The sequence below is a fragment of the Erinaceus europaeus genome, chromosome 2, assembly GCF_950295315.1.
Source record: "Erinaceus europaeus chromosome 2, mEriEur2.1, whole genome shotgun sequence".
NCBI lineage: Eukaryota > Metazoa > Chordata > Mammalia > Eulipotyphla > Erinaceidae > Erinaceus > Erinaceus europaeus.
In genome coordinates, this window is record NC_080163.1 from 10,153,270 (window position 1) to 10,180,204 (window position 26,935).

The 26,935-nt window shown below is 52.5% G+C and overlaps 2 protein-coding genes across 6 annotated transcripts in view; both read left to right on the forward strand.

Moving 5' to 3' along the window:
* Positions 1 to 1,419: 1,419 nt before the first annotated feature.
* On the forward strand, positions 1,420 to 11,888 carry KPTN (kaptin, actin binding protein). The gene is made up of 12 exons (XM_016193670.2): positions 1,420 to 1,682; positions 1,960 to 2,042; positions 2,170 to 2,254; positions 2,350 to 2,404; positions 4,588 to 4,663; positions 4,763 to 4,836; positions 5,148 to 5,257; positions 5,329 to 5,406; positions 6,423 to 6,498; positions 7,249 to 7,384; positions 7,474 to 7,635; positions 10,998 to 11,888. Exons 1-12 carry the CDS (start codon positions 1,460 to 1,462, stop codon positions 11,121 to 11,123), a joined length of 1,284 nt encoding a protein of 427 aa, XP_016049156.1. The 5' UTR covers positions 1,420 to 1,459; the 3' UTR covers positions 11,124 to 11,888.
* A 3,186-nt stretch (positions 11,889 to 15,074) lies between these two features.
* The window catches only part of SLC8A2 (solute carrier family 8 member A2), a 51,968-nt gene continuing 40,107 nt past the window's right edge, over positions 15,075 to 26,935 (forward strand). For 2 of the 5 annotated variants that reach the window (XM_016193663.2, XM_060176634.1), the window contains exons 1-2: positions 15,277 to 15,361; positions 20,857 to 21,559. In XM_016193663.2, the coding sequence (XP_016049149.1) occupies positions 20,876 to 21,559 (684 nt within the window). In that variant the 5' untranslated portion in view covers positions 15,277 to 15,361; positions 20,857 to 20,875. Of the gene's footprint in view, positions 15,362 to 20,856; positions 21,560 to 26,935 lie in introns of all 5 variants that reach the window. The other 3 variants (XM_060176623.1, XM_016193662.2, XM_060176643.1) reach the window with 3 other exon arrangements.

Consider the following 26,935-nt stretch of genomic DNA (forward strand, 5'->3'; position numbering starts at 1 on the left):
CCTCCTGGGCCCTTCTTTGGGCTCAGGCTACACCTCAGGAAAGTGGGTGGCATCTATCCCCTGTAGGGCAAGCTTATTCTCCTGGACACTTGGGTCAGAGGTGCTGGGGGCGGGGACCCTTGGAACACCTAGGTTCTCTTGGGCACCCCTCCAAGCCAAGACGGCTAGAGGGGCACTGGCATCAGTGACAGCAATAACAGGTTAAAGGCCAAGGAGGTAAAGTGGTAGCATACAAAACTTGCATATTGCAGGCTGACACCCCAAGTTCAATCCCCATCACCACCATAAGCCAGAGCTGAGCAGTGCTCTGGGCTCAGTATCTAGACACAAAGTCCTGAGTTCAGTCCCCAGCATCACATGTACCAGACTGATGCTCTGCTTCTCTCTCTCTGAAGAAGGTGTGGAAAGCAGCCCATGACTGCTGTGTCCATGTGTCCCTGGGAAAACCTTAGTGGTGTGTGGTACACCTGCCACAGCAGGAAAGGGGGCATCCCTGGCAGCAGTGGATGGATGGAGCAACGGAGAGATGCCAGTCCTGCCTATCCTGATCAACTGTGATTTCATGGAGTTAGCCCCACCCTTTTGGGTTACTTATTCCTGAAAGATCCTTTACTGATTCAAACATACAGCCATGGCAGAAAACCACTGTACAGAACAGTTCTTTCCCTCAACCCGTAGCTTTCCACCTATTCATTCACTCAAATGTTTCTTCTGAAGATTTCATTTATTTATTACTGATAGGTGCGAGACAGCAAATCATTACTCTGGTACATGCACTACTAGTGATTGGGCTCAGGACCTTATGCTTGAGAGTCCAACACTTTATCCACTGTGCTACTCCCCAGACCAGTCACTCAACAAATATTAAGTGAATGTGGTAGAGTGATTGTCATAGGAGGTAGAAGCCTGAAGAACACATTAGCTCACTGGCAGGCCAGACCCAAATTCACTCACTCACGAAGCACCTACTGTGTGTCATGTCCTGGACTAGACTCTTAGGACTCGACACTGAACAGCACAGTCTGGTCCATCCTATGAGCCACCTTAGGAAGAAAAAAACAAAAGGGAAGAACTAGAGCATCACTGCCACGTGTGATGCCAGGGATCAAACTGGGGACCTCACTCACGCTTGAGAGTCCAACGCTTTATGCAGTGCGGTGTGGCTGGTGTTAAGTTTTAGATTTCTATTGGCATTGTGCTTGCCACCTGCTCCCACCTTCACGACACCCAGCAGCGGCGGGAGAGCCTGCCAGACAGCTGAAAAGGACCGGGGAGGGGCGCGCAGGCGCACTGGGGCTGACAAGCTCCTAGGAAGCCCGGGTGGCCCGACAGGCTGCCATCTTGGTATAGGGCAGCGCCGGCGGCTTCGCGACGTCATCAGTCTGCGCGACAGCTCCCCGCCCCAGTTCTCCAGGTCGCTTCCTAGGGAGTCGTGGTGGGGTAAGGGGTGAAGTTGGTGATGGGGGAGGCAGCTGTGGCCGCTGGGCCTTGCCCGCTGCGCGAGGACAGCTTCACACGCTTCTCCTCGCAGAGCAACGTGTACGGGTTGGCGGGCGGCGCGGGCGGGCGCGGGGAGCTGCTGGCAGCCACCCTTAAAGGCAAGGTGCTGGGCTTCCGCTACCAAGACCTCCGACAGAAAATCCGGCCGGTGGCCAAGGAGCTGCAGTTCAACTACATTCCCGGTGCGGGGCGCTGGGGGCCGGGGGTGGTGTGGAGACTTCGGAGGCTCTGTGGTGATGGATGGAAGGGGTTAAGGCTGGTCATCTGGGAAGCAGCGTGGGTCAGAGTGCAGGAATAAGAAGTGGGGTTCAGAACCACATTCACTGGGACCTAGAGGTCAGAGGTCCTAGAGGTCAAGGGTGATTGGAGATGTTTGGTGGGCGGGGAGGGTGTCACTGGAAGGTGGAACCCACACGTGTCCCTGAAACTTGAACTTTGGAAACTGTCACCCGCCCCCAGTGGATGCTGAAATTGTCTCCATCGACACCTTCAACAAGTCGCCCCCAAAGAGGGGTCTGGTTGTGGGGATCACTTTCATTAAGGTACATACACCTACCTGGCTGATCTCCCCCTTCCCTCCTCCTCCCCCCCCCCCCCCCCCCCCGTCTCCGACCACATCCCTATTGCTGCCCCTCCTCCCCCCTGAGGCCAGTTTCTCCCCACCCCCAGGACTCAGGGGACAAGGGCAGCCCCTTCCTCAACATTTACTGTGACTACGAGCCCGGCTCTGAGTACAACCTCGACTCCATTGCCCGTAAGCGGAGTCTGGGTGGGCGGGGGGAGGGCCAGGAGGGTGGGCATGGGACCCCTTGGCTCCCCAGGGCCCATCTGCCTGTGTGCTCCCTGCAGAGAGCTGCCTGAACCTGGAGCTCCAGTTCACACCTTTCCAGCTGTGCCACGCAGAGTAAGTACCTCTCCTTGTGTGGGGGGCAGCTGTGCCTGTTGGGATGGGGAGAGGGGGCCGTGATGCTGTAGCAAACAGGTTCCAGTTTTGATCCTCAGCTTCATGCTTTTGTGGAGACTCGGCTGACAGGCTGCTTTCTTTGTCGGCCTTTTAGATTTATTTATAGATCAGGAGGTAGCTTAGTGGCTTTGCAAAAAGACTTTCATGCCTGAGGCTCTGAAGTCCCAGATACAGTCCCTGGCACCACCATAAGCCAGAGCTGAGCAGTGCTCTGGTAGAAAAGAAATAGGGGCGGGCAGTGGTGCACCCAGTTAAGTGCACACAGTACTACATGAAAGGATACACAAGGGCCTGGGTTTGAGCCCCGTCTGCAGCAGGGAGGATTCACGAGTTCTTTCCTTTTCTCTATCACCCCCCCCCTCCCCTCTCAGTTTCTCTCTGTCCTGTCAAATGAAAAGGGGGGAAAAAAAAAAAAAGAAGAAGGCCACCACCAGAAACAGTGGATTTGTAATACCGGCACTGAGCCTCAGTGACTGGAAGCAAAAATAAATAAATAAATAAAAATAAGAAAAAATACTGGTTCAGGAGGCAACTGAGTGGATAAAAGTGTTGGACTCTGAAGCATGAGGTCCCGAGTTCAGTCTCCAGCAGCACATGTACCAGAGTGATGTCTGGCTTTCTTTCTCTTCTCTGACCTCTCTCATCAATAAATTAATAAAATCTTAAAATAAGGTAAAAAAATTTATTTCTGTATTTCATGAGAGAGAGAGAGAGAGCTGAGGCAACAGTAATCACTCTAGCATATATATGCCCAGGGTCAAACTCAGGACCTCATGCTTATAAGTCCAGAGCACAACCGCTGTACCCCTTCTCCCAAGGCACAAGGAACTGCTCTTTTGTTTGGCCTTAGAGTTCATTTGGCTCTTAAACTCTCAGGTTTGAATGCTTTTGATTCTAACATATCAAGATCCAGAAATACTAGGGGTTTTTTTGTTTGTTTGTTTGTTTGGTTGGTTTTTTAAGTTGGAACCTCAGAGAGTCCCAAGATTTGAAAGCCTGACAATAACTAAAACGTCTTCTAACATTTTTTCATGTTTCAAGGAGACAAGATCACTACTCATATATATGGAGAGAGAGAGAGAGAGAGAGAGAATATTGCTGTGAGCTCTTTCATTCTTTCTCTGCCTGTCAATATCTAAATAATAATAATAATAATAACTAAGGAGTTAGATTGTAGACTGTCTAGAATGCTCAAGTATGTGAACTTTGTTCTAGAGCTCCAGGTTCTATCGTGGAACACTGGTGGTCAAGCTCAGGAATAGGCCCATTTTTTCTCCAAAGGCCTAGATAGTTAAATCTTTGTGCAGCAGACAGTCTCTGACACAATGACTCAAATCCGCAATTATAGCAAGAAGGCAGTGGTTGACGCTGTGTAAGTGACACGAATGTGGATGTGTGGCAACAAAACTTGATTTCCAAAAACAAGCTATGGGTTGAATTTCACCTCTGGGTCATAGCTTGCCAGTCTCTGGTTGCATACGGAGTTGAAGATTCTAGAAACTGGTCCTCTGGATCCTTGGAAGTGCATCTTTACCATCCTAAGTCTCAATATTCATGTGGTAATTCCTGAACCTTCTGGCAGAGGAGGTACACAATGAAATCCTAGTCTTTGGGGCTCTTTAACCATTTAAGAGTCTGCATCCAGAATAAAGATTCTAACAGGGCTGAGGGCTGTAGAAATGGAAATTTCTTACATGCTCAATTTCTGCAGTTGGGAGATTGGAGAGTTCCATGATTCTGAGTTTCAGCAAGGCCTAGCTTCTGCAGATTTGTTCTCTGAAATTCTAGCCCTAGGTTCAGTGTCTGGACCGCAGAACTTTAGGGATTTCAGGGCAGGTTTTACAGCAGGAGGATTTTAAAAACACATGAAGAAAAAAAATAAATAAACATGAGTTAGAGAAATGGCATAAGGACTGTGCAAAAGACTCTGATACTCGAGACTCTTGAGATTGCAGGTTCAAGCCCTAGCTCCACCATCAGCCAGAACTGAGCAGGACTCTGGTCTCTTTCTGTCCTTTTTCTCTGGGACCTCAGAGCCTCAGGCAGGAAAGTCTTTTTCAGAACCATTATGCCTGACCCATTGGGGTCCTGCTATGGCAAGTTCTGGATTTCTCTGTTGTTAGGGTCCAGGTTGGCGGTCAGCTGGAGACTGTGTTTCTCTTGAGCGGGAATGACCCAGCCATTCATCTCTACAAGGAGGTAGGCAGGGTGAAGATGGTGGGGGTTCTGGCCCTGCTGAGGGCCCTACAGGCTGACTGCCAACTCCACATTATGGGGTGGTGTCTTGTCTCCCCCCAGAATGAGGGGCTGCATCAGTTTGAGGAGCAGCCGGTGGAAAACCTCTTCCCGGAACTCACGGACCTGACCAGCAGGTAGAGGTAGTCCCTGAGGGTGGGAGTGGAGTGGTGGAGAAAGAGGGAGGTAGCCATGAGAAATCACATGTTAGCAGTGACCTCCAGGCCAGCAAGAGGCAGAGATGAGCAGAGGGAAATGGGGGGGGGGGGGGCTGCCAGGAGCACAGAGAATGGACCCAGAAAACTGAAGGAACTGACCCCAAGATCAGTAGAGTGGGGGGATTAGAGAAATCAGACCCTTGGGAGTTTGCACCACCAAGATCAGGGTGCCCTCTCCTGAAGGGACCAGATACCCATCACCTTCCTGAGCCCCCACCCCCACCCCCCAGCGTCCTCTGGCTGGATGTACACAACCTTCCCGGCACATCCAGAAGGCTGTCAGCGCTCGGCTGCCAGAGTGGGTACGTCCGCGTGGCTCACGTGGACCAGCGGAGTCGAGGTGATGTCAGGGGCGGCAGAGGGCAGGGGGCAAAGGTCAGCAGCATCCTGACCCTCTTCCCCTTGGAACAGAGGTGCTGCAGATGTGGTCGGTCCAGCAGGATGGCCCCATCTCCCGGGTGATCGTCTTCAACCTGGAGGCTCCTGAGGGTGAGCTCCCCCACACTCCCCAAGGCCCAGACATGCACCCCAATTCCCCCTGCCCCTGCAGCTCTTAATCACCACCTGCCTGTGTGGTCTAACCTCAGACCTTTAACACTAGGGCCAAGCTTCTGCTTTTGCCCTTGGCTGTCACTCTGGCTTCCTCTCTTCTTCTCTCTGGCTCTGATCTGACCTGGGGACTCAGGACCTAAGGCCACCCCAACCCTCAGGGCCACCCCCCACATACACACACACACACCCTCCCCCCTTACTCCCCTTGTTAGTCTCTGCCTCCCTGGCATCAGTCGTGACTTGACCTCTGCCCTTCTGGCTGGCGTTTTCCCCTTACGCTGTGTCACTGTGTCTGACCTTGGTTCTTCTGCTGCCCCCAAACCTTTGTCACTTCCACCTGTTTTCGTGATTTGTCACATAAAATCATTTGTGATGCTATCCCTCCCAGATTGGCTTTTACATTCTTTTTTTTTTTTCCAGGTAGACAAAGACAGAAAGACAGAGACAGACAGAGAGCAAAGGAGAGACACCAGGGCACCACTCCATTACTTGTGGCACTTCCCCCACTCCACTCTGCTCTTCCCCAAGACATGGGACTCCCACACTTGAACCCAGGGCTTCGTATATAGCAAGGTGTGCACCCTACTGGATGTGCTGTCTTCCATCAGAGAGAAATTGAGAGAGGAGGGGGAGATAGAGAAGGAGAAGGAAAGAGAGACACCTGCAGACCTGCTTCACTGCTTGTGAAGCTTCTGCAGGTGGAGAACGGGCTTGAACCAGGTCCTTACGGATGGTATTGTGAGAGCTCAACTGGATGCCCAGTCCCTTCTTTTTATCTTCTGATCTGGTCCCCAGCTTTATGAGCTCCTACTCAGCCCCTGCACCTCCTCCCTGTATCTTCTCTCCACTGTTGTCTAACCTCTAACTCTCCCTACAACCTTAGGTTTCTCTCTTTGAAGGGGGTGCCTGAAGCAGTCCCCTCATACCTTTTCCCATCTGTGTTCCCTCTCCAGAGACACAGGACAGGCCCCAGCAGGAAGAGTACAGCGTGCTGGTGGCCAGCATGTTGGAGCCAGCAGTGGTGTACCGGTGAGGGGCATGGGGCCCAGGACTGTGGGCTAGCCTGGTCCCTCTGAGAGGAAAGTCCCTTTGGGTGAGGCTGTCCAGGGCTGGGCAAGTCTAGGCCTTCCTGTCCTAGAGCTGGGGGCGGGGGTGGGATAAGGAAGAGAGTGGTCAAGTCTAGAACCTACAGAGATGAAAGGACCTAGGTTCAAACCCCAGGGTCCCCACCTGCGGGGGGGGGGGAGCTTTATAAGCAGTGAAGTGGGTCTGCAGATGCCTTTCTCTCCCTATCTTCCTCTCCCCTATCAATTTCTCTCTGTCCTAAGAAAAAAAGGGGGGGGGGAGAGATGAGGAGAGGAGAGGTTGCTAGGAGCAGCAGATTCACAGTGCTGGCACTTGAGTCCCAGCGATGACCCTGGTGGAAAGGAAAGAGGGAAAAGGAGAAGAAGGGGGAGGAGGAAGAAAAGGGAAGGAAGGAAGGAAGAGAAAAAAGATACATGGACTGTGGATATATTGGCATGTCCACTCTTCCTAGAGCAGCGAGCAAAACGCACTGACTGGCTCTGGGTGTAAGAGAACCCTAACAGGCAGCGTTTGCCAAGTCTCATGCTGTAAATACTGAAAATATGGTTAAGCCCCCTCCCTCATCACTAGTACCACAAACAAAAATGCTCAGTTGGGAGAAGCAAGTGTCCAGGTTGGGGCCGAGCTGGGAAAGCCTCCATGCATGCTAGGGCAGTTCTCACCTGTCTCCCCACTCCCCGCGGGGAACCCCAGGGACTTGCTGAACCGGGGCCTCGGGGATCAGCTGCTCCTGCCAGGCAGTGACCAGTTTGACAGCGTCCTCTGCGGCCTGGTGACTGACATCGACCTGGACGGGCGGCCAGAGGTCCTAGTGGCCACCTACGGACAGGTGAGGGTGAGGGAGGGGTGAATGGGGGCGCCCGCCTGCCTCATACCTGCCCTGGGTGACCCCCCAGGCATCATCCTGCCCCCATACAGGAGCTGCTGTGTTACAAGTTCAGGGACACAGAGCGTGGCTTCCAGCTACTGTGGCGTCGCAGTTTCTCCAGCCCGCTACTGGCCATGGCACACGTGGACCTGACCCAGGATGGGCTGCGTGAACTGGCAGTGGTCTCTCTCAAGGGCATGCACATCCTGCAGGTAGGAGGGCTGCCCATACCATGAAGCTCAGGGCAGGGGATGGGACAGGGAGCCAAGCCTCAGCCCAACTCCAGACCCTGCATCCTCCTTCAGTTTGGGGGTCCCAGGGATGGGGTTACCTGGTTCTGGGGGGCAGTCCCTATGTCCAGGGGTGACTCTCAGGAGAAGGGACAGCTGGGAGCACCCTCCCCCAATCTCTGGGCAGGAGCACCATCACTCCTGGACAACTGACCCAGACTCATGCCCATCCCTACTTCACCCCAAATTCAGTTCTTGGTTCCTTGGGTGACACTGGCTTTCCCTGGGGTCTGACCAAGCCAGTTGCTGGGCTCTGCCCTTCACCTCCACACCAGAGGCTCAGGCTCCTGCCGTGTGTGTGTGTGTGTGTGTGTGTGTGTGTTTCTTTCTTTAGAGTTCCATTCAAAAAACATTTTCTTTATTTTAATGAGAGACTGAGAGAAAGATAGACACCAGAGCACTAGCTCAGTTCTGGCAGATGGTGGTGCTGGGGATTGAGCCTAGGACCTCAGAGCCTCAGGCAGAAGAGTGTTTTGCAGAACCATTATGCTCTCTACCTAGCCCTCCTCCTCCTCCTCCTCCACTTTCTCCTCTTCTTTCTCTTCCTCCTTCTCTTCTTCTTTTTTCTTCTAAAGATTACATGTAAGAGTTTCACAGGAGACAGAGAGGAGAGAGAAGCCTGAGCACACTCTGGTCATGTGGTGTTCTGGATGGAACTGGAAATCTCAAGCATGAGAGTCCAACACTCTCCCAGTTGAGCCATTTCTGTCTAGTCTCTCTTTGACTTTTAATTTTTCTTCTTTCTCTCTCTCTCTCTTTCTTCTTCCTACCAGCACCAGCTTCAGCTTCATGCTTTACACAATTTTCACTGCATCCCCCCCAGATAGAGGGTGGGAAGTGGGAGTAGGGAAGCCTGAAGACAGCTCAGCAGGTAGGGTATATGCCTTGCCCTACCTGGAGACTGGGTTTGGGCCCCAGCACCATATGGGAGGTGCTGTGGTACTAGAGGAAGCTCTGGTGCTGCAGTGTCTCTCTTTGTCTCTAGCTCTTTCACTCTGTCTGCTTCTCTATCTAAGTGGAAAGGTCGACCCAGGTGTGGTGACCATACTCACACAGGAGACCTTGGCTCATTAAAAAAAAAAAATGTGGTGGGAGGAACAAGGGTCTCCCCCAGCCTGAAAGGAGGGTCAGAGTCATGGAGGAAAGGGTCAGAGATCAGAGGACAGCAGATGGAGGGCTGGACCTTGGGTCCCCACGCTGACTGTCAATCAGGCAATAACAGGGTTTGACTGGCTGCTCTGGGGAGGTCAGGGGTCAACATGCAAGAGAAAGCTGGACCTCAGACTGCCCACCAAGTGTGTGTGGGGGGGGGGCTCAGGGTCAGAGCACATGCCTGATAAGCACGAGGCCCCGGCTTCCATCCCAGCACAAATAAATGAATACATACATAAATATGGGCTGGGAGAGCTTGATGGGAAGCACATATGCTTACTGTGTATGAGGCCCTGGGTTCAAACCCTAACACCTTGTGGGAACGTTGTGGGCAGCTCCAGGGGGATGTCATGAAGAGTGGAGCAGTGCTGTGTTGTTTACGCCTCACTGCCCACCCCCCTCCCCACCCCCCCACAAAAGGGAAAAAAATAAAAAACCAGGCCAGGGGCCTTGCATTGACTTCCTGGCACCCTGTAAGGAAGAAGAAAGAGGGAGCGGGCACACCTGGTTGAGCACACATGTTATTGTCTGCAAGGATGTGGGTTCAAGCCCCCAGTTCTCACCTACAGGGAAGGGAAGCTTCAGAAGAGATGAAGCAGTGCTGCAAGTGTCTCTCTGCATGTCTCTCTCTCTCTCTCCCCTTTCCATCTCATTTTTTCTGCCTCTACTCAATAAACGACTATTTTTAAAAAGAGAGGAAAGAAGACATGGAAGTCAAAAATGCATTATGGGTGGGGGCAGGGTTGTCAGAGGGGGTGGGAGAGATCACCTGACAGAGCTCGAGGACCCCAGTTCAGTCCCCTGACCATCATGTGAAGGGGAAACAATGCCAGGAATCAAACCCAGGGCCTCATGTTTGAGAGCCTAAGGTTTGGTGCTCCACACTACCTCCCAGACTGCAAAATATTTATTAGTGAGAGGTAGAAATTGAATCAGAATGTTACACTGGCACATGTACTGAGAACTGAACTCAGAACCTTGCACCGGCAGGTCCTGCGCTCTACCCGGAGCCACCCTGCTTGCTCCTTCACCTGGGACTTGCCCAGCAGAGTTGACACTTCTTGCGGCCTCAGCAGACCTGCCTCTGGGTCCTTTTCCTGCTGTCTCCTCCTCAGAGGAGGCGATGAGCTGGAGGGAGAGGGTCTCCAGCGGGGAGATGTGAGGGTAATCCACAGTGAACAGGACAAAGGCTAAACCCAGATAAAGTGGGGTGAGGCCAGGCTTAACGGACACCATCAGTTATCTCAGCCACACTGGAAGGAACGAGGGCAGGACCTGACAGGGGTCTGAGGTTCTTCCATCCTGACAGAAAGGCCACAGACTTGCTCCCAGCAGAAAGCGCTGAGGCTGGACCACAGTGAGGAGAATGTGGTTTGGCCACTGGATGGAGGGCACCCTTCTTCTGTGATCTGATTTCACATCTTCCTCCCTTCAGACAGAATTCCCACCGTCCTGGGCCAGGGCCTTGAACCCAGAGTCTTGCACACAGTAATGTGTGTACTCAACACAGTGCACCACTGCCCTGCCCTTCAGCCTATTTTGTTTGTTTGTTTGTTTGTTTGTTTCACCAGCACTGCTCAGCTCTGGCTTACGGTAATGCGAGGGACTGAACCTGGGACCTCAGAGCCTCAGGCATGAGAGTCTCTTTGCAGAACCACTATGCTATCTCTCCCACCAAGCCTTTTTATTGTAGGTGCCAGGGGTCTCACCTCATCTCTCCCAGCTAGGGGGCCACTTCTCTCCCTAGGGTGCCAGGTTCCTCCTCTGCCCTCTGGGCCTATCCTTACCCATCTGGGTCTCTCCACTTGTCTCTCTCTATCCTTACCCACTTGTCACTCTCTACTTGTCTCTCTCCACTTGTCTCTCACCTCAGCCTCACCTCCCCAGTAATCAGACCTTACTCCTGTGTCACATCATCACCCCCTTGCTTAGCTCTGGTTGTAGGTGGTGCTAGGGCTTGAACCTGGGACTTCTCGCTGACTCCCAGCTTGGACTCCTATTTGGATCCATGCCTTGATCCTGTCCCTGAGACCCTTCCCAGCTCCCCCACTAGGGCCTGCTCCCTAACTCCCACCATGGTCTCTGAGGTGGGCTAACCATGCCCCTGGCTCTGTCTCCTCTCACCCCCACAGCACAGCCTCACACAGGCCTCAGCACTGGTCCTCACCCGTCTCCGCCAGCTAGTGGAGCAGAGATGTCAGCTCTCGAGGTTGGGGGACAGGGGCATTTCCAGGGCTGCCGAACCCCCGAGCTCCTGAGACCTGCTTGGGCCCTGGGCTGTTCCTGGGGTGCTCGTCTGAAGCTGGTGACGTGGTGGGAGACATCTGAAAGACTGGGTGCTCTCCCCAGGCCTCCCAGACTGTGGGGCTGTGGTGTCCTACTCTGGCTTTGCCCCAAGATGCCCCAGGATCCTGGATGACCCCTTCTTTGTGCCTCAGTGACCCCTTGAACACCCGGGTGGCCTCTCCTGATTGCACCCTCACATCCACCGAGCTCCACCAGGGCAGCAGTAACTTCTTTGTTCCGTGTGATGAGCACCTGCTAGGAGCTGGACTTGGGGGATGGGCTGGGGGGAGTGTTGGATGCCAGGTTGGCCCAGAAGAACGGATGGAGGGGCATTTGGGGGAAAGGGGCCCAGGCTGGACCCAGCAAGTGAACCCAGGGGGAGAGCTCAGTCCAGCCCCTGGAAGGAGAGAAACCAAGCCCATCCCAGCTAAGGCTGAAGAAGTCAAACCTCTGAGGAAAAGGACTGGAGTGCGGGGGTGTCCGAGGCCAGGAGGCCCCCCCCCCACCGTGTGGAGAATTCCTCTGTGGGGAATTCTCAGGTTAGCTTTCCCACCCCACCTGTGTTTTTGGGGAGGCAAAACCACAGCCTCAGAAGAGAGGCTTTGGACACAAAGCACTGCTGGGGATGAAAGGGGTGGGATGGTGGGAAGAGTCCCGGCTGAAACCCCCTGCTTCCCCCACCCTGCTTCTGGCCATAATGCTAGGCTCCTTCCCTAATAAAAGTCATTGTGTTTTGATCTGAGCGCCAAGGCTAGACCTCCACAGAAAGTCACAGCCCCTTGGCCAAAACCAGGAATACAGCACTTATTCTGGAGAGAAGTGAGGTGAGCCCACTTCTGAAGAGCCCAGGGTTGGGGGTGGGGGTTCAGGGAACCAAAGACAAGGCTACCCTGCCCTCCCCCCCCCCCCAACACACACACAAACAACACAGTCAGTGAGGCCTCCAGGGCCTTTGGAGAGGAACCAGAACCCCTCCCTCCCACCACTGCCCGCCAGGAATAGAATCCAGGTCAGGAGGGCTCGAGAAATTCCTGAGCCTGATCCAGGACTTAGAGGGGAGAGGGATGCCAGTGTCTCTCCTTCCCTGGGTCTGCCTCTGTCTGGTCTGATGAGGTCTCCTTCATTCACCCTCATGCCCCCTCCCAAATCCCAGGCCTCCATGTTGAGAAATCTCAAGCCTCCTGGCTGACTCCCCTCCTGGCGTCGGGCCTAAGGGACACTTCGCCCACACACACACAGTGGGCACAGACCCCGGGCACCAGCAGGGCCCCCTTCTGCTGCCCACCTGCCCACCAAGTGGGGTCTTCATCACCTCCTGGAGCTGGGGGTAGGGAGTTAAGACTTCAGGGTGACATAATTTCTTTTTGAATATTTTATTTATCTCAAATAGAGACAGAAACTGAGAGGGAAGGGGGAGACAGAGAGGAAAAGAGAAAGACATCTATAGCCCTGCTTCACCACTTGTAAAAGCTTCCCCTCTGCAGGTTTGAACTGGAGGCTTGAACCTAGGTTCTCGTTCTCTCAATGTTTTACAGTCGACAGTAAATACAATAGTTTGTACTTGCATAACACTTCTCATTTTTCCACACAACAATGCAACCCCCACTAGGTCCTCTGCCATCCTGTTCTAGGAAAACCTGGGTTCTTGTGTGTGGAAACGTGTACTCAGCCAGGTGCACCACAATCTACCCCCTTGATTTCTTTTTTTCTTTTTTTTTCTACTAAGGTTTAAAAAAAGAAAAAGTTAGGTGAATTTTTTTTTTTTTTGATAGAGGAGTTAGGAGAAAGGGGGCCACAGCACTTCATTGCTCACGAAGCTTTCCCTTTGAATGGTACTCTCATGTGGCTAAGGGCTCGAACCCAGGTCCTTATGCCTGGTAAAATGTGTGCTGTACTGGATGAACTATCATCCCGTCCCTGTTTTATCCTACTTTTATTATTTTTTAATATTTCCTTTTGTTGCCCTTGTTTTATTATTGTAGTTATTATTGATGTCACTGTTGGATAGGACAGAGAGAAATGGAAAGAGGAGGGGATAGACAGAGAGGGGGGAGAGGAAGACGCCTGCAGACCTGCTTCACCGCCTGTAAAGCGACTCCCCTGCAGGTGGGGAGCCGGGGGCTCAAACCGGGATCCTTACACCGGTCCTTGCGCTTTGCACCACGTGCGCTTAACCCGCTGCACCTACTTTTATTTTTAATAAGTTTTTAAAATATATATTTGTTATTGGGTAGAGACAGAAATTGAGAGACAGGGGAGATAGAGAAGGAGAGAGACACCTGTATCCCTGTTTCAATCGTGAAACTTTCCTCCTACAGCTGGAGACCAGGGGCTTGAACCTGGAGGTCCTTGCACACTATAACGTGTGCACTTAACCAGGTGTGCCACCTGGCCCTGCTTTATTTTTTTAAGATGGATTTAGTGAACAAGTAAAATATCTCACTTGGATAGTGTGCTGCTTTGCCATGTACACAACCCCACTGCACTGAAGGAAGCTTCAGTGCTATGACCCCCCTACACACACACACACACACACACACACACACTCTATCTCACTCTATTTCAAATAGGCAGTCTGGAGCAGTGCTAAAGATGACAAATAATAAAGATGTATTTATTAATGAGAGAGAACCAGTGTATCCCTTTGGCACTTGTGATGTTGGAGATCAAACTCAGGACCTCAGTTTTGAGAGGCCAACAATTTTTATCCACTGCACTGCCTCTCAGGCTCTCCTATTTTGTCTGCTTAAGATTTACTTCAGATGAGGGAGAGAGATAAGTCCACCCCTCCAATACATGATGTGCTGGGGATCCAACCTGGAGTCTCAGATATGCAAGTCCTGTACTCCACCAGCTGAGCTATATTCTCTTAACTCCAAGGAGGGCTCTGAGCCCAGGGAGAGAGTGATGCTGGAGGGGAACCCCGGAAGGGGATGAGTGAAGGAGAGGAGAGCACCTGATGACTATTTAAAGATTGAATGTTCTGTTTGTGCTGCCTATGTAAGAGACACCCAGAGCCCTGCTCAGCTTTGGCTGGTGGAACTGCTGGGCATCAGGCAGGAACGTCTGGTGCATAACCACTATGCTGTCTCCCTGTGGGGATCCTGGGCCTGAAAGTCTAGTGAGCAATCTCTGCACTATCTACTCGGCCCTAGAGTGAGTTGGGTCTATGATGTGTGTGTGTACCCTGGAGAAGTGTGAGTGTGTGCACATATATATTTACACCCCAACTCTCCAGCCTGTGCCTTCAGGAGCCTGCGACACCAGCCCGGGACCTGGGCTCCCCAATCCTAGGCAGCATGTCACCCAAACCTACTCACCCCATGCTTCAATTTCCCATCTGTAAGATAAAGCCAATGCCGCCCCCCCTCAAGGTTTGTAAGGAGGCTGACTTGTGTCAACACGTGTCAAGCACTCATTATTATTTTCTTTTTAAAGAAAAAGACTGAACCGGACATGTGCCAGAGCCTGGCGCCCAGGATGGCCTCGTGAATGGTGGCTGTTGTTATTATTATTAATGGACGCCTTTGTGGTTGTTTCTGGCCTCTTCTGCCAGGCCAGGGCCATGCCCCCCACCCCCACCCTGGTTTGTGAATTGGGATCTAGCTCCAGCTTAATATTCCCTCCTGACCCGTGCCACCCACTCTGCTATCCTGTGAGCCTGTAACTATTTGTGGCTAGTGTGTGTGTGTGTGTGTGTGTGTGTGTGTGTGTGTGTGTGTGTGAGAGAGAGAGAGAGAGAGAGAGAGTTGGGAATATGTGGATGGGGGATTCAGAAACAAAAGCATCCATCCACCTTCCATCACACAGACACACACACACAGTCGCTGTCCAGGGTTTGTGGTGCTGAATCGAGGGTGGGTGGGTGGGTATTTTAGACCACCTCCTCTACCTCTGGCCGCCTCCCCCGCCAGCCAGCCTACCTTCTCCCCGCCTCCTCCTCCTCCCCTCTCGCTCTGGCTCCTCCTTCCTCCCAGGCTCGGCACTCCCTCCTCCCCCTCTCCCTTCTCCCCCTCCCCGTGTGTCCCTCCCCCCTTCCTCTCCTCCCTCGATCCCCTCTCCTTCCCCTCCTCCCTGGCTCTCCCTCTCAGTCTCCGGCTTCTCTCCCTCCTCTCTGTCTGTCTGTCTCTCTCTCTCTCTGCTGGGTGGAGTCGCCCACCACCACCGCCAGCCCTCTTCTGGGGGGACCTGCTCTAGGCTGCAGCTGCAGGTAAGAGACCCCTCCCAGTTACGGGGGGGGGGGGCGCTGCTTTTCCCTGAGCTTGTTTATGGGGGTGGGAGTCTGCATATGAGAAGGGGGCGCCACCAGCCCCTTCTGTGTTCCTGAGAGAGAGAGAGAGAGAGCACTGGGCGGGCTGGGGGGCTGGCTGGAGAGTGGGTTCTGAGGGGTAGAGGACACCCCACCCCATATGGGCCAGCCCCCCTCCCTCCTTACCTCCCTACCGCTCTCCACCTCCACCCTGCCTTCCTGTGTCTGGGTCTCTCCGTCTCTGTGCACCTCTCAGGGTCTCTGTCCTGCAGAGTCTAGCTGCTTCCTGTTTCCCCACCTCTTACTCATATTTCCCTGTCTCTCTCCGCTTCAGTATCTCTGAATCAATCGCTGGTTGCTGCCTACCTGCTCCTCTCACCCTCTCTCGGCTTCCCTATGTCCCTGTCTCCCATCTCTCATCTCTGAGTATCTGGTATCCATCTCCCCCCCACCCCCCCACACACACTCTTTCTCTCTCTCCTCTTCTCCCTGGTTCACTGTCCTCCTACACACCTTTGTCTCCACCCCTGGCAGGGGGAGATCTGAAGGAAAAAGATCCCCTTCCCTGTTTCCCACAATGTGGGGTCTTCCACCCCACCAAGGTGTGGAATCCCCCAAACCACTCTTCCTATTCCAAGCCAAGCTCCCTCCCTCCTTCCTTTCCTCCCTTCCCAGAGCTGGGTACCTCCTCCAGGTTTCTGCCTGGGTTTCCCTTGGCTGGAGCCATCCCTCCAGCTCTCCGGTCATCTCCCCATCCTCTTCTCAGTGCTGGACCCTAACTTCTGAGGACCCTCTGCCTGTTGTCCCTTCCTGCACTCATTCATCTATTCATCTATTCATTCATTCATTCATTCACTCATTCATTCATGCACCTGATTCTGCCTGGCTCTGCACCAGATGCCCATCAGAACCTGTCCCTCCCCACCCCACCTCTGCCTATCACCTGTCTCTCAGTGTCTTTTGGGGGGGGAGGGACTAGGGCCCCCCAGCTTGACCAGCCCCTTGGCCAGGGGTCTGAGAGAGTCCCCTGCCCAGTGCCTCCACTTCCTCCCTGGAGGAGGCCCAAGCCCCCCCCCCCCAAGGTGGGCAGGGGTGAGTGACAAGGGAAATGGGAGCCAGGCCTACATCTGCAGGGATGAGGGCTGTGCACCTCCATGTGGAGCTCCAGATGGGCTGGGAGAGGAGCTGGGGCAGGGAGTCCCTTGTCCATGGTGCCCTTTCCCTGGAGCCCTTCCTCACAGCTTCCCAGCCTCAGTTTACCCACTGGTACAATACAGCTCTGAACTCTGAGCTCAGCAGGCTGTGGCTCACCCTGGGCTAGTTAAGCACCCCCCAAGTCCCGCCACAGTCAAACCATCCTGCAGACAGACATGCGTCACACACACACACACACACACACACACACACACACACACACACCGCCTTGCATGCCAGACTGGACCACCGCTACCCCCACCCAAGTTTGTGTGGAAGGTCTCAGGACTCACCTGGCAGAAATGGGGTCTGCTAACCCAGCTGACCCCCAGCCTGTGGGGTGGGGAGGGGCCTCCACCCGATCCCTAGGATTCCAGACTCAGGTTGGGTTTCAGGGCCTCAGAGGGGCCTGGCTGTCTGCTGTGACAGTGTTCAGACCTCCCTGACAGCTCTAGTCACAAATATTTATCTAGCTCTCTCCACCTCCCTCTTTCCTGGACTCCCCCCTTCTCACTGCCCTCAGGGATCTGGGAGGGGGAAGCAAACTTCCTGAGAGAGGGCAGGGTGGTCAGTCATGAAGCTCTGGTCCCCTTTGGGGACTGCCAGGGCTGGGGTGGGGGGAGAAGGCCAGACTCCAAGGAGGACTCCAGGGAGAGAGAGTGGTACTGGAGAGGAACCCCAGGAGGGGAGGAGAGGCGAGTGCCAGAGTCTTGGCTGTGGTTCCTGGTGGGTTTGTAATTATGGCTGAGTTGCTGCTAATTAGGGAGCTGCTAATTAGATGTGTCACTGCCCCCCCCCCAGCACACACTGATTGTGTGCTGGCCCTTTAAGGACCACCCTCCCCCCCCACCTCCTTGGGGAAGTTTTATCAACATTCTGCCCCTTAGGGTGAGTGTGTGTGTGTGTGTGTGTGTGTGTGTGTGTGTGTGTGTGTGTGTGACTTCCCACCCCTTCCCCCCATGTATAAAGGGAACCCCAGGGAGGAGCCTGGGAGGAAAGATACTTGGGGGCACCCCCTTCCTTTCTCCAACCTCTTTTTTTCCTTTTAAATATTTATTAATGAGAGAGTGAGAGAGAGCATCACTCTGGCACATGTGATGCCAAGGATCAGCCTGAGGGCCCACTGCTGTGCCCACTGTACCCCCTCTCCTGAGTCACCCCACTCCCCTGTATAAGCTCCTAGTTACCACGGTAATGCCTGGGCACGGGGTGAGGAGAAGCAGGGGTCTACTCGGCAGACTTTTGTTTACGCTTATTTTATTGGGTAGAGACAAATCAAGATGCAAATGGAACATGGGGAGGGAAAGAAACAGTGAGACTCCTGCAGCCTTGTTTCACTTGCTTGTGAAGCTTCCACCCTGCAGGTGGGGACCACGGGCTTGAACCCCCCAGTCCTTGTGCACTGTGATGTGTGTGCTCAACCGGGTGGGGTTTTCCCCAAAGCAGGGTGGGGTGTCCTTTTAAATCCAGGGGATCAGGGAAGGTGTTGGAAGAAAGGGAGATGTGTAGAGAAATAGTGCCTGAAGGGGGAAAGGGGTAGTAGCTACAAAGGCCCCGAGGTGTCCACAAAGAGGAAGGAGTGGATGGGGTGGATCATGGGGTAGGGTTTCTGAGCAGAGGGGAAATGCAGACTCATATACATTTTTAAAGTGATAAGATGGATATGGCCACCCAAATCCAGAGCCAGTGATAGGAAGAATGTCTTGAAATGGTAGAGACCCCGCACCCACAAACCAGTTCAAACGCCCAATACCAGGGCCTCTGGTACCATAGCTGTTCTAGAACCCAGCAGCCACTTCTCAGGTAGACATACAGGCAACCACCACAGCCTAAACCCACAGAGGGATGCCTCTGAAGGCCAGATTGGAAGCCAACAGAATCACCTAATGAATCCCAGACCCCTCACCCCCTTGCCCCACAGACTAGATCACTAGGTCTGCGTTCTTTGGAGCCCAGTTTCACCCAAGGCATTGTATGCCTGTGAGACTCAACTGTGCTACTGGGCAAGTCAGTCAGTCAGCCACTCTGCTTTGGGGCTATGTGATATTTCACTGCGAATGTACCTTGGCCCACTTCTCCACTTGATTACTGATGACTATATGGGTCATTGCTTGATCGAAGTTGTGTTTAATGTGGTTTAAAGATTTACACAGGGGCCAGGAAATAGTTGAGCCACTAGAGGGCTTTTTGTTGCTTGCCATGCGTGAACCCAGATTTGAACCCTTGCACCACATGGGAGCCCTGTGGGTGGCACTATGAGACCCCCATGGATGGTTGGAGCAGTTTTGTGGAGCCTCTCCTTCACTCCTTTTCTGTCTGGAGTAAGAAGGAATGAATTATGGTTACACAAGGCTCTGACTGCCCAATTTTTTTTAAAAGTTATTTATTTAAAAAAAAAAAATTTTAAGCAGAGCACTGCTCAGCACTGGCTTATTGTGGTGCTGGGGACTGAACATGGGAGCTAGCTCAGTCAGAGCCTCCAGCATGAAAATTTCTTGGCAGAATCACTATGCTGTCTCCCCAGCCCTATTATTTACTTATTTATTTAATGAGAAAGAGAGAAACAGACCAGAACTCTGGCCTGTGAGGTGCTGTGTCTTAAAGCCAGGGTCGCACACAGACGAGCCTGCCCCCCCTCCATCACCACTTTGCCATGCCCCGCCACAGCTGGGGCTGCTCTGAGGAAGCTTCTGGGCCCATCCTGGGTGCAGAGTGGCTGAGCACAGTGCCCTCTGCCTCCACTTCTCTGTGTCCTATGTGCTTTCAGGGGCTCCCTTTGCCTCCACTGCCTCTATTTCCTGGGTGTCCAAGCTGGAACTTGGGAACTTAGTGTCCATGCAAAGCCTGTGCCCTGGAGGGGCTGGGCAGTGGCTCACCCAGTTGCGTTCACACATTACCATGTGCAAAGCCCCAGTTCAAGCCCCTGCTCCCAGGGGTATGTGTGTGTGTGTGTGTGGGGGGAGTTTCATGAGTGGGGAAGAAGTCCCCCCCACTGACTATATGTCCTATCTAATTAAAAACGGGGCAGGGCGGGCAGAGCTGGGTCATGGGGCATCCGGCAGAGTGCACACAATACCATCATGCTCAAGGACCCAGGTTCAAGCCTTTGCTCCCCACCTGCAGGTGGTAAGCTTCATGAATAGTGAAGCAATACTGCAGGTGTATCTGTTGTTTTTTTTTTAATTTCTTTATTGGGGAATTAATGTTTTACATTCAACAGTAAATACAATAGTTTGTACATGCATTATAGTTCCCGGTTTTCCATATAACAATACAACCCCCACTAGGTCCTCTGTCATTCTGTTTCTGAATTTTATCTATTTATTTATTTATCTTATTGGATAGAGACTAAGAGAAATCAGGAGGGAAGGGGAAGATGGACAGACACACCTGCAGCACTGTGTCACTATTCATGAAGCTCCCCATCCACCCCCGCAGGTGAAATGAGAAGGCCTGAACCTGGGTTCTTGCGCATAGTAACATGTCCGCTCAGTTGGGGACACCAACAGCTGCCCCCCCCCCAGGTGTCTCTTTCTCTCTAACTCCCTCTCCTCTCTCAACGTATCTGTTTCTATCCAAAATGAATAAGTACATACATAAAATAAAAATTAGGGAGAAAGTGGTATCCAGGAGTGGTGAACTAGATGTGCAGGCACTGTGCCTCAGCGATAACCCTGGAGGGAAAAAATCTCTCCCTTTCTCTGTATCTCTCTCATTAAAATAAATAAGGGGGGCAGGCGGTGGCGCACCGGGTTAAGCACACATGGCTCAAAGCACAAGGACCACAAAAGGTTCCCGGTTCCAGCCCTCGGCTCCCCACTTACAGGGGGGGGGTCGCTTCACAAGCCGTGAAGCAGGTCTGCAGGTGTCTGTCTTTCTCTGTCTTCCCTCCTCTCTCAATTTCTGTCCTATCCAACAACAGCAGCAGCAGCAACAATGGAAAAAAGATGACCTCCAGGTGCAGTGGATTCATAGTGCAGGCACCAAACCCCAGCGATAACTCTGGCGGCAAATAAATAAATACAATTTTAAAAATAGTGATAACAATAAATTTAATAAATCAATAAAATTAAAAGCATGTATCTTTTTGCCACGTTCCACCCCCCTTCCCCTGTCTCTGAGTCTCTGTCTCCTGCACCGTCCCCTCTACAGCAGGGCTGCTGTACCCCCTTGTAATTTCGAGGGGGGGGTACTGAGTGTCTGGTCCTCCCCTGACCCTGCCTTCCTTTCCGCCCCCATCCCCGCTTCCCGCCCACCCCCAGCAGGCCCCCGCCGCCCTCCATGGCGCCCTTTGCCCTGGTGGGGCTCCTGCTGGTCCTGGGGCCACCCCCGGGCTGCGGGGAGGCCACGCCCACGCCGTCACTGCCGCCCCCGCCGCCAGCCAATGAGAGCGCGCCCACCGCTGCCCCGGGCGGCTGCCAGGGCTCGAACCGCTGCCAGCCCGGGGTGCTGCTGCCCGTGTGGGAGCCCGACGACCCGTCGCTGGGGGACAAGGCGGCGCGGGCCGTGGTGTACTTCGTAGCCATGGTGTACATGTTCCTGGGCGTGTCCATTATCGCCGACCGCTTCATGGCGTCCATCGAGGTGATCACGTCCAAGGAGAAGGAGATCACCATCACCAAGGGCAACGGCGAGACCAGCGTGGGCACCGTGCGCATCTGGAACGAGACGGTGTCCAACCTCACGCTCATGGCCCTGGGCTCGTCGGCGCCCGAGATCCTGCTGTCGGTCATCGAGGTGTGCGGACACAACTTCCAGGCCGGCGAGCTGGGGCCCGGCACCATCGTGGGCAGCGCCGCCTTCAACATGTTCGTCGTCATCGCCGTCTGCGTCTACGTCATCCCGGCCGGCGAGAGCCGCAAGATCAAGCACCTGCGCGTCTTCTTCGTCACCGCCTCCTGGAGCATCTTCGCCTACGTCTGGCTCTACCTCATCCTGGCCGTCTTCTCCCCGGGCGTGGTCCAGGTGAGCAGGAGCCCGGCTGGGGGTAGGGGTGGGAGGGGTGAAGAGAACTCCTCCCTTGGCAGGGTAGACGTGGGGGGCACCTTGCTTTTGCAGATTGCACCTTTGGGGCATGTGGCGGGGGTAGGGGATGCCCTGCTTTTGCAGAATGCACCTTTGGGACGTGTGTGGGGCGCCCTGATTTCACAGACTACACCTTTGTGTGGGGGCCACTTTGATTTCGAAGAATGCACCTTTGGGGCATGTGGCGGGGGTCAGGGGGCGCCCTGCTTCTGAAGAGTGCACCTTTGGGGTGTATGTGGGGCACCCTGATTTTGCAGAATGCACCTTTGGGGCGTGTAAGGGGCTCTGATTTTGCAGGATGTAAAAACGTCCACCCCCACGTCCTGGTGTGGCATGGGGTCCATGCAGGGATCTGCACTGCACAAGAGCATTGAGTCAGGGGCAAGAAGATATCTCTTTTTTTTTTTTTAAGAAGATATCTTAATGGTGATGCAAAGAGACTCTCATGCCTGAGGCTCCCAAGTCCCAGGTTCAATTCCCCACACCATCATAGTTGAGCAGTGCTCTAGTAAAATAATAATAACAGAAACAACAACAACATGTCAAAAAGAGTATTGAGTCAGAGACTGGCAAGACAGGGCTGAAGACCCTTGTATGTAGGCCCTAGGAAGATGTCCTTGGCCCTGGGAGAGAGAGAGAGAAAGAATTTCAGGACTCGGATGGTAGCATAACAATAATGTAAAAAAAAAACTTTCATGCCTGAGGCACCAAAGGTTCCAAATTCAATCCCTAGCATCCACCAGAAGACAGAGCAGAGCAAGGCTCCGGTAAAAAAAAAAAAAAATGGAGATAGCATAATAGTTATGCAAACAAACTACTCTCTGTGGCTCCTAGGTCCCAGGTTTAATCTTCAGAACTACCCTAAAATCAAAACTGAGCAGTGCTCTGGTAATAATAATAATAATAATAATGTGTGTGTTGCAATATATGTTTGAATTCTCACTAGGGTGCTCTCTGAGCTAACTACTCCTAGTAGCCGAGTGACTCACATAGTCCAGCCAGGTATGGCTATATGTTACTTCGTTCCAAGCCTTGTGCATAATGGATTCCTCGATTTTGTAAATGAGACAGACCTCCCTCTCTAGAATTCCTGCAATGCTGGCATAATCCAGGGATAACTGGGTGCTATTTCCATCATCACCTCCACCACCACCCCAGGGCCTGAGGCCCAAGTCCGCCTGATCCAGTTCTGTATCTGCCAGCCAGACACAGGGGGCTCTGCAGCTCAAACCTTCATTATTCGTAGCTGAGGTCTGATGTTAGGAACCTTCATGCCACTTCAGGGTGACTTCTGCTCCCATCCAACTGGACCTGCTGGACCTGCTGGGGGGAGTGTGGAGCTGCATAATTTATTCTGTTCTGGAGAGGAAAATAGAGACCCAGGGCTGTAGAACCCACAACCGCAACCTCCACACCATCCTGGGGCCCCTCACCTGCCTCCCCCCTCCTCCTGTCAGGCATCGGTCTGATTGAGTGTGTGCAGCTCCAGGCGCAGCCACTTGATATTAGCATAATTCATTTATGGGGCCGGGAACATTCATCCACGCAATGCATAATTTATTTGAGGCTGCCCAGGATTCATTCACACATGTGCGCTGTCTGCTCATGCATCGCTGCCACGTTTTGCCAGTTTTAGTTTCCTTCCATGGATCTGATGAGAGAGCCATGATAGACAGACAGGAGGTCAGAAAACCATACCGAGAGAGGGGGGAGGAGGGGACCACCAGAAGATGAGACGGGAGCTGCAGAGATTAGGACTGACTGATGGGGGCCAGGTGGGGGCGCACCTGGTCGAGCGCACACATTATAGTGCTCAAGGACACGGGTTCAAGCCCCTGGTCCCCACCTGCAGGGGGAAAGCTTCACGATTGGTGAAGCAGGGCTGCAGGTGACTCTGTCTCTCTCCCTGTCTGTCTCTACCCACTCAATTTCTCTCTGTCTCTATCCAATAATAAATTAATAAATCTTTAAAAAAAGAAAAAAGTGGGAGTCGGGCGGTAGCGCAGCGGGTTAAGTGCACGTGGCGCAAAGTGCAAGGACCAGCCTAAGGATCCCGGTTTGAGCCCCTGGCTAGCCACCTGCAGGGGAGTCCCTTTATAGGCGATAAAGCAAGGTGTACAGGTGTCTTTCTCTCCCCCTCTCTGTCTTCCCCACCTGTCTCCATTTCTCTCTGTCCTATCCAACAATGATGACATCAAGAAGAACAATAATAACTAGAACAATAAAACAAGGGCAACAAAAGGGGAAAAAAGATAAAAAAAAAAAAAAAAAAAGTTTGGGACTGATGCAAGACAGAACGCTGAGCTTCCTAGCTGCAAGGGCAAAAAGTGCTGCATGTCCTGGTTTTCTCAAGGAGCTGTTAAAAAGGATGGTACTGGGGCTAGGGAAACAGCCTAGGCTTTGCAAATGCCACTCATGCCTGAGGCTTAAGATCCCTGGTTCAGTCCCCAGCACCACCAGAAGTCTCCCCCCCTTCTCTGTATCAATCTCATTAAAATAACATATATATATATATATTTATGGATGATACAAGATATGCAGGAAATAGAGGGCATGAAACCCCCTCAGCTCTTAGTGCAGAGGTCATCATGAGGCTTCCTCTCAGGAATAACACAGGGACTAGAACGGCATGTTCTCATGAGAGAACTACTATGAAACTGATAAAAGCAAAGTAAACGGGGGCAGGTGGGTGGAAGGGTGGTCTGGCTCTGGGTTTTCTGTGACCTCAGGCTGAATAGCTTCTCTGAGCCTCAGTTTTCACATATGAACCATGGGCAGAGTTCAGTTAGACAACTGGGTTTGTCTTTTTGTTTGGCTTATGAGAACACTGCTCAGCTCTGTCTGATGGTGGTGCTAGGGGTTGAACCTGGGACCTCAAAGCCTCAGAAATAAAAGTCTTTTTTGTATAGCCATTATGCTATTTCACCAGGTTCTTGAACTATCCTGCCCAAGACTCTGTCTCTTATTTATTTATGACCAGAGAGAGAGACACCAGAGAATTTCTTAGTGATTTGCAGGTGATGCTGGGGATTGAACCTGTGGCCTTGGTCTTTAATGGGCTGAGCTCTGTACCTACCTACCCCCCCCCCAACACACCTCCATTTCTTCGTTTTGTAATCTCTGCTTGGCTCTGTTGTTGTGACGTTCTTGGCTGACAGGAGAGAGTCTTCTACCCTCCACCTCTGCTGCTTCCCTAGCCATGGATGTGTCTCTCACCTGCTCTGTACCTCAGTTTCCCCACCTGTATAGTGGAGGTTGTCCATCATATTTATGAAATACAGCTCAATTCTGGCACATGGTGCTGCAAGGGATTGAATCTGGGACCTCTAAGTCTCAGACATGAAAGTGTATTGTGTTACCAATCTTCTTACCTGTCTCCTTCCTTCCTTATACTTACTGTATTTAGTGCGCACAAGAGAGGGTTCCTCTGAGACGGAGAGAGAGAGACAGGTGGATGGTTGGACAGACACTAGAGCACCACTCTGGAACATGTTCTGCCAGGGATTAAATTGGACACCTCAGGCTTGCAAGTCTGACGCTTTGCAAGTTGAACTACTTCCCTGTTCTCGAACTAACATGTTTCAACAGCCAACTTCAGACATTTAAAAAAAAATTTAATATTTATTTATTTTCCTTTTTTGTTGTCCTTGTTTTTTTAATGTTGTTGCAATTATTATTGTAGTTATTGACGTTGTCGTTGTTGGATAAGACAGAGATAAATGGAGAGAGGAGGGGAAGACAGAGAGGGGGAGAGAAAGATAGACACCTGCAGACCTGCTTCACCGCCTGTGAAGCGACTCCCCTGCAGGTGATGAGCCAGGGGCTTGAACCGGGATCCTTATACCGGTCCCTGCGCTTTGCGCCACCTGCGCTTAACCCGCTGCGCTACTGCCTGCCTCCCCAACTCCAGACATTTAAAGACTTTTTTTTTCTTTTTAACTGGAGCACACTGTTCAGCTCTGGTCGATGGTGGTGCTGGGGACTGAACCTGGGACCTCAGAGCCTCAGGCATGAAGTCTTTTTGCAGAACCATGATGCTGTCTCCCCAGCCCTATAGTGCCACTTTCACAGGCAGCCTTGAGGATCAGCTGGCTCCCTCTCTGTAGAAGGGCCCTGAGCAGCGCTCCTGGAAGGGGGTGTTAGCTTCCCTTCCCTCTAGTGCCCTTGCCCATGCAGCTGGCTTCCTGGAGGCTCTGTCTCCTGCCCTGGCTCTGCACAAAGGGAGGCCGCCTACAACAGCACGCAGCCCGAGTTTGTACCTGCCAGGCCCACCGCAGGATGACGTTAAAGATCAGGGGACCCAGCGGGGCACCTCACTATCAATGAGCAAGCTTGGGGTTTAGGAGAAAGGAAAGGATCAGAAGCCTGTCCAATTGCTAGAGATGAGAAGAGTTGGGTGGATACTATAGCAAATGCTTCACCCAGACACAAGACAGCGCTTGACAGAGAGGAGAGACACCTGCAACACTGCTCCACCACTCAGGAAGATCCCCCCCCTTGCCTCCACACTTGGAGACTGGGGGCTTGAACCTAGATCTTTGCACAAGGTGACATGTGTGCTCTATTAAGTGTGCCATTGCTGGGATCCTTGGAACTGCCTTTTCTTTACCTGCAGGTGGGGACATATATGCTGGGGTTTTGAAATTGTCTTCTGATAAATGGGACACACTGCCCCCAACACACACACACACACAGAGCACATGGCGGGGGCTCAGTGACTACAGGTGGCATGGAGAGGGCTCATTTTACAGCTTCTGCTGAAGATCAGCCTTCTTTCCACCTGCCAGCTCTGCCAGGTGGCTTGGGGCCAGTTTACTGTTTCCAAGTTCTGCCTTTTCTTCAAGCCATCAGCAAACACGGTCACGGGCACACGTGGCTGTGGGATGGCATCATCCCAGAGAACTTCTTACAGGGCCCACTTTACTTATTACAAAAAGTTACTTATATTCTTTCAAAAAATATTTATTTATTCCCTTTTTGTTGTCCTTGTTGTTTTTTATTGTTGTATTATTATTGTCATTGTTCGATAGGGCAGAGAGAAATTGATAGAGATGGGGAAGACACGAGAGCGAGACACCTGCAGACCTGCTTCACCGCCTGTGAAGCAACTCCTCTGCAGGTGGGGAATCGGGGGCTGGAACCGGAGTCCTTACACCGGTCCTTGAGCTTTGTGCCACATGCACTTAACCTGCTGTGCTACTGCCTGACTCCCAAAGTTCCTTATATTCTTATGGAGACAGAGAGAAATCAAGAGGGAAGGGGAAGATATATAGAAAGAGATAGCTGGAACACTGCTTCGCTGCTTGTGAAGCTTCT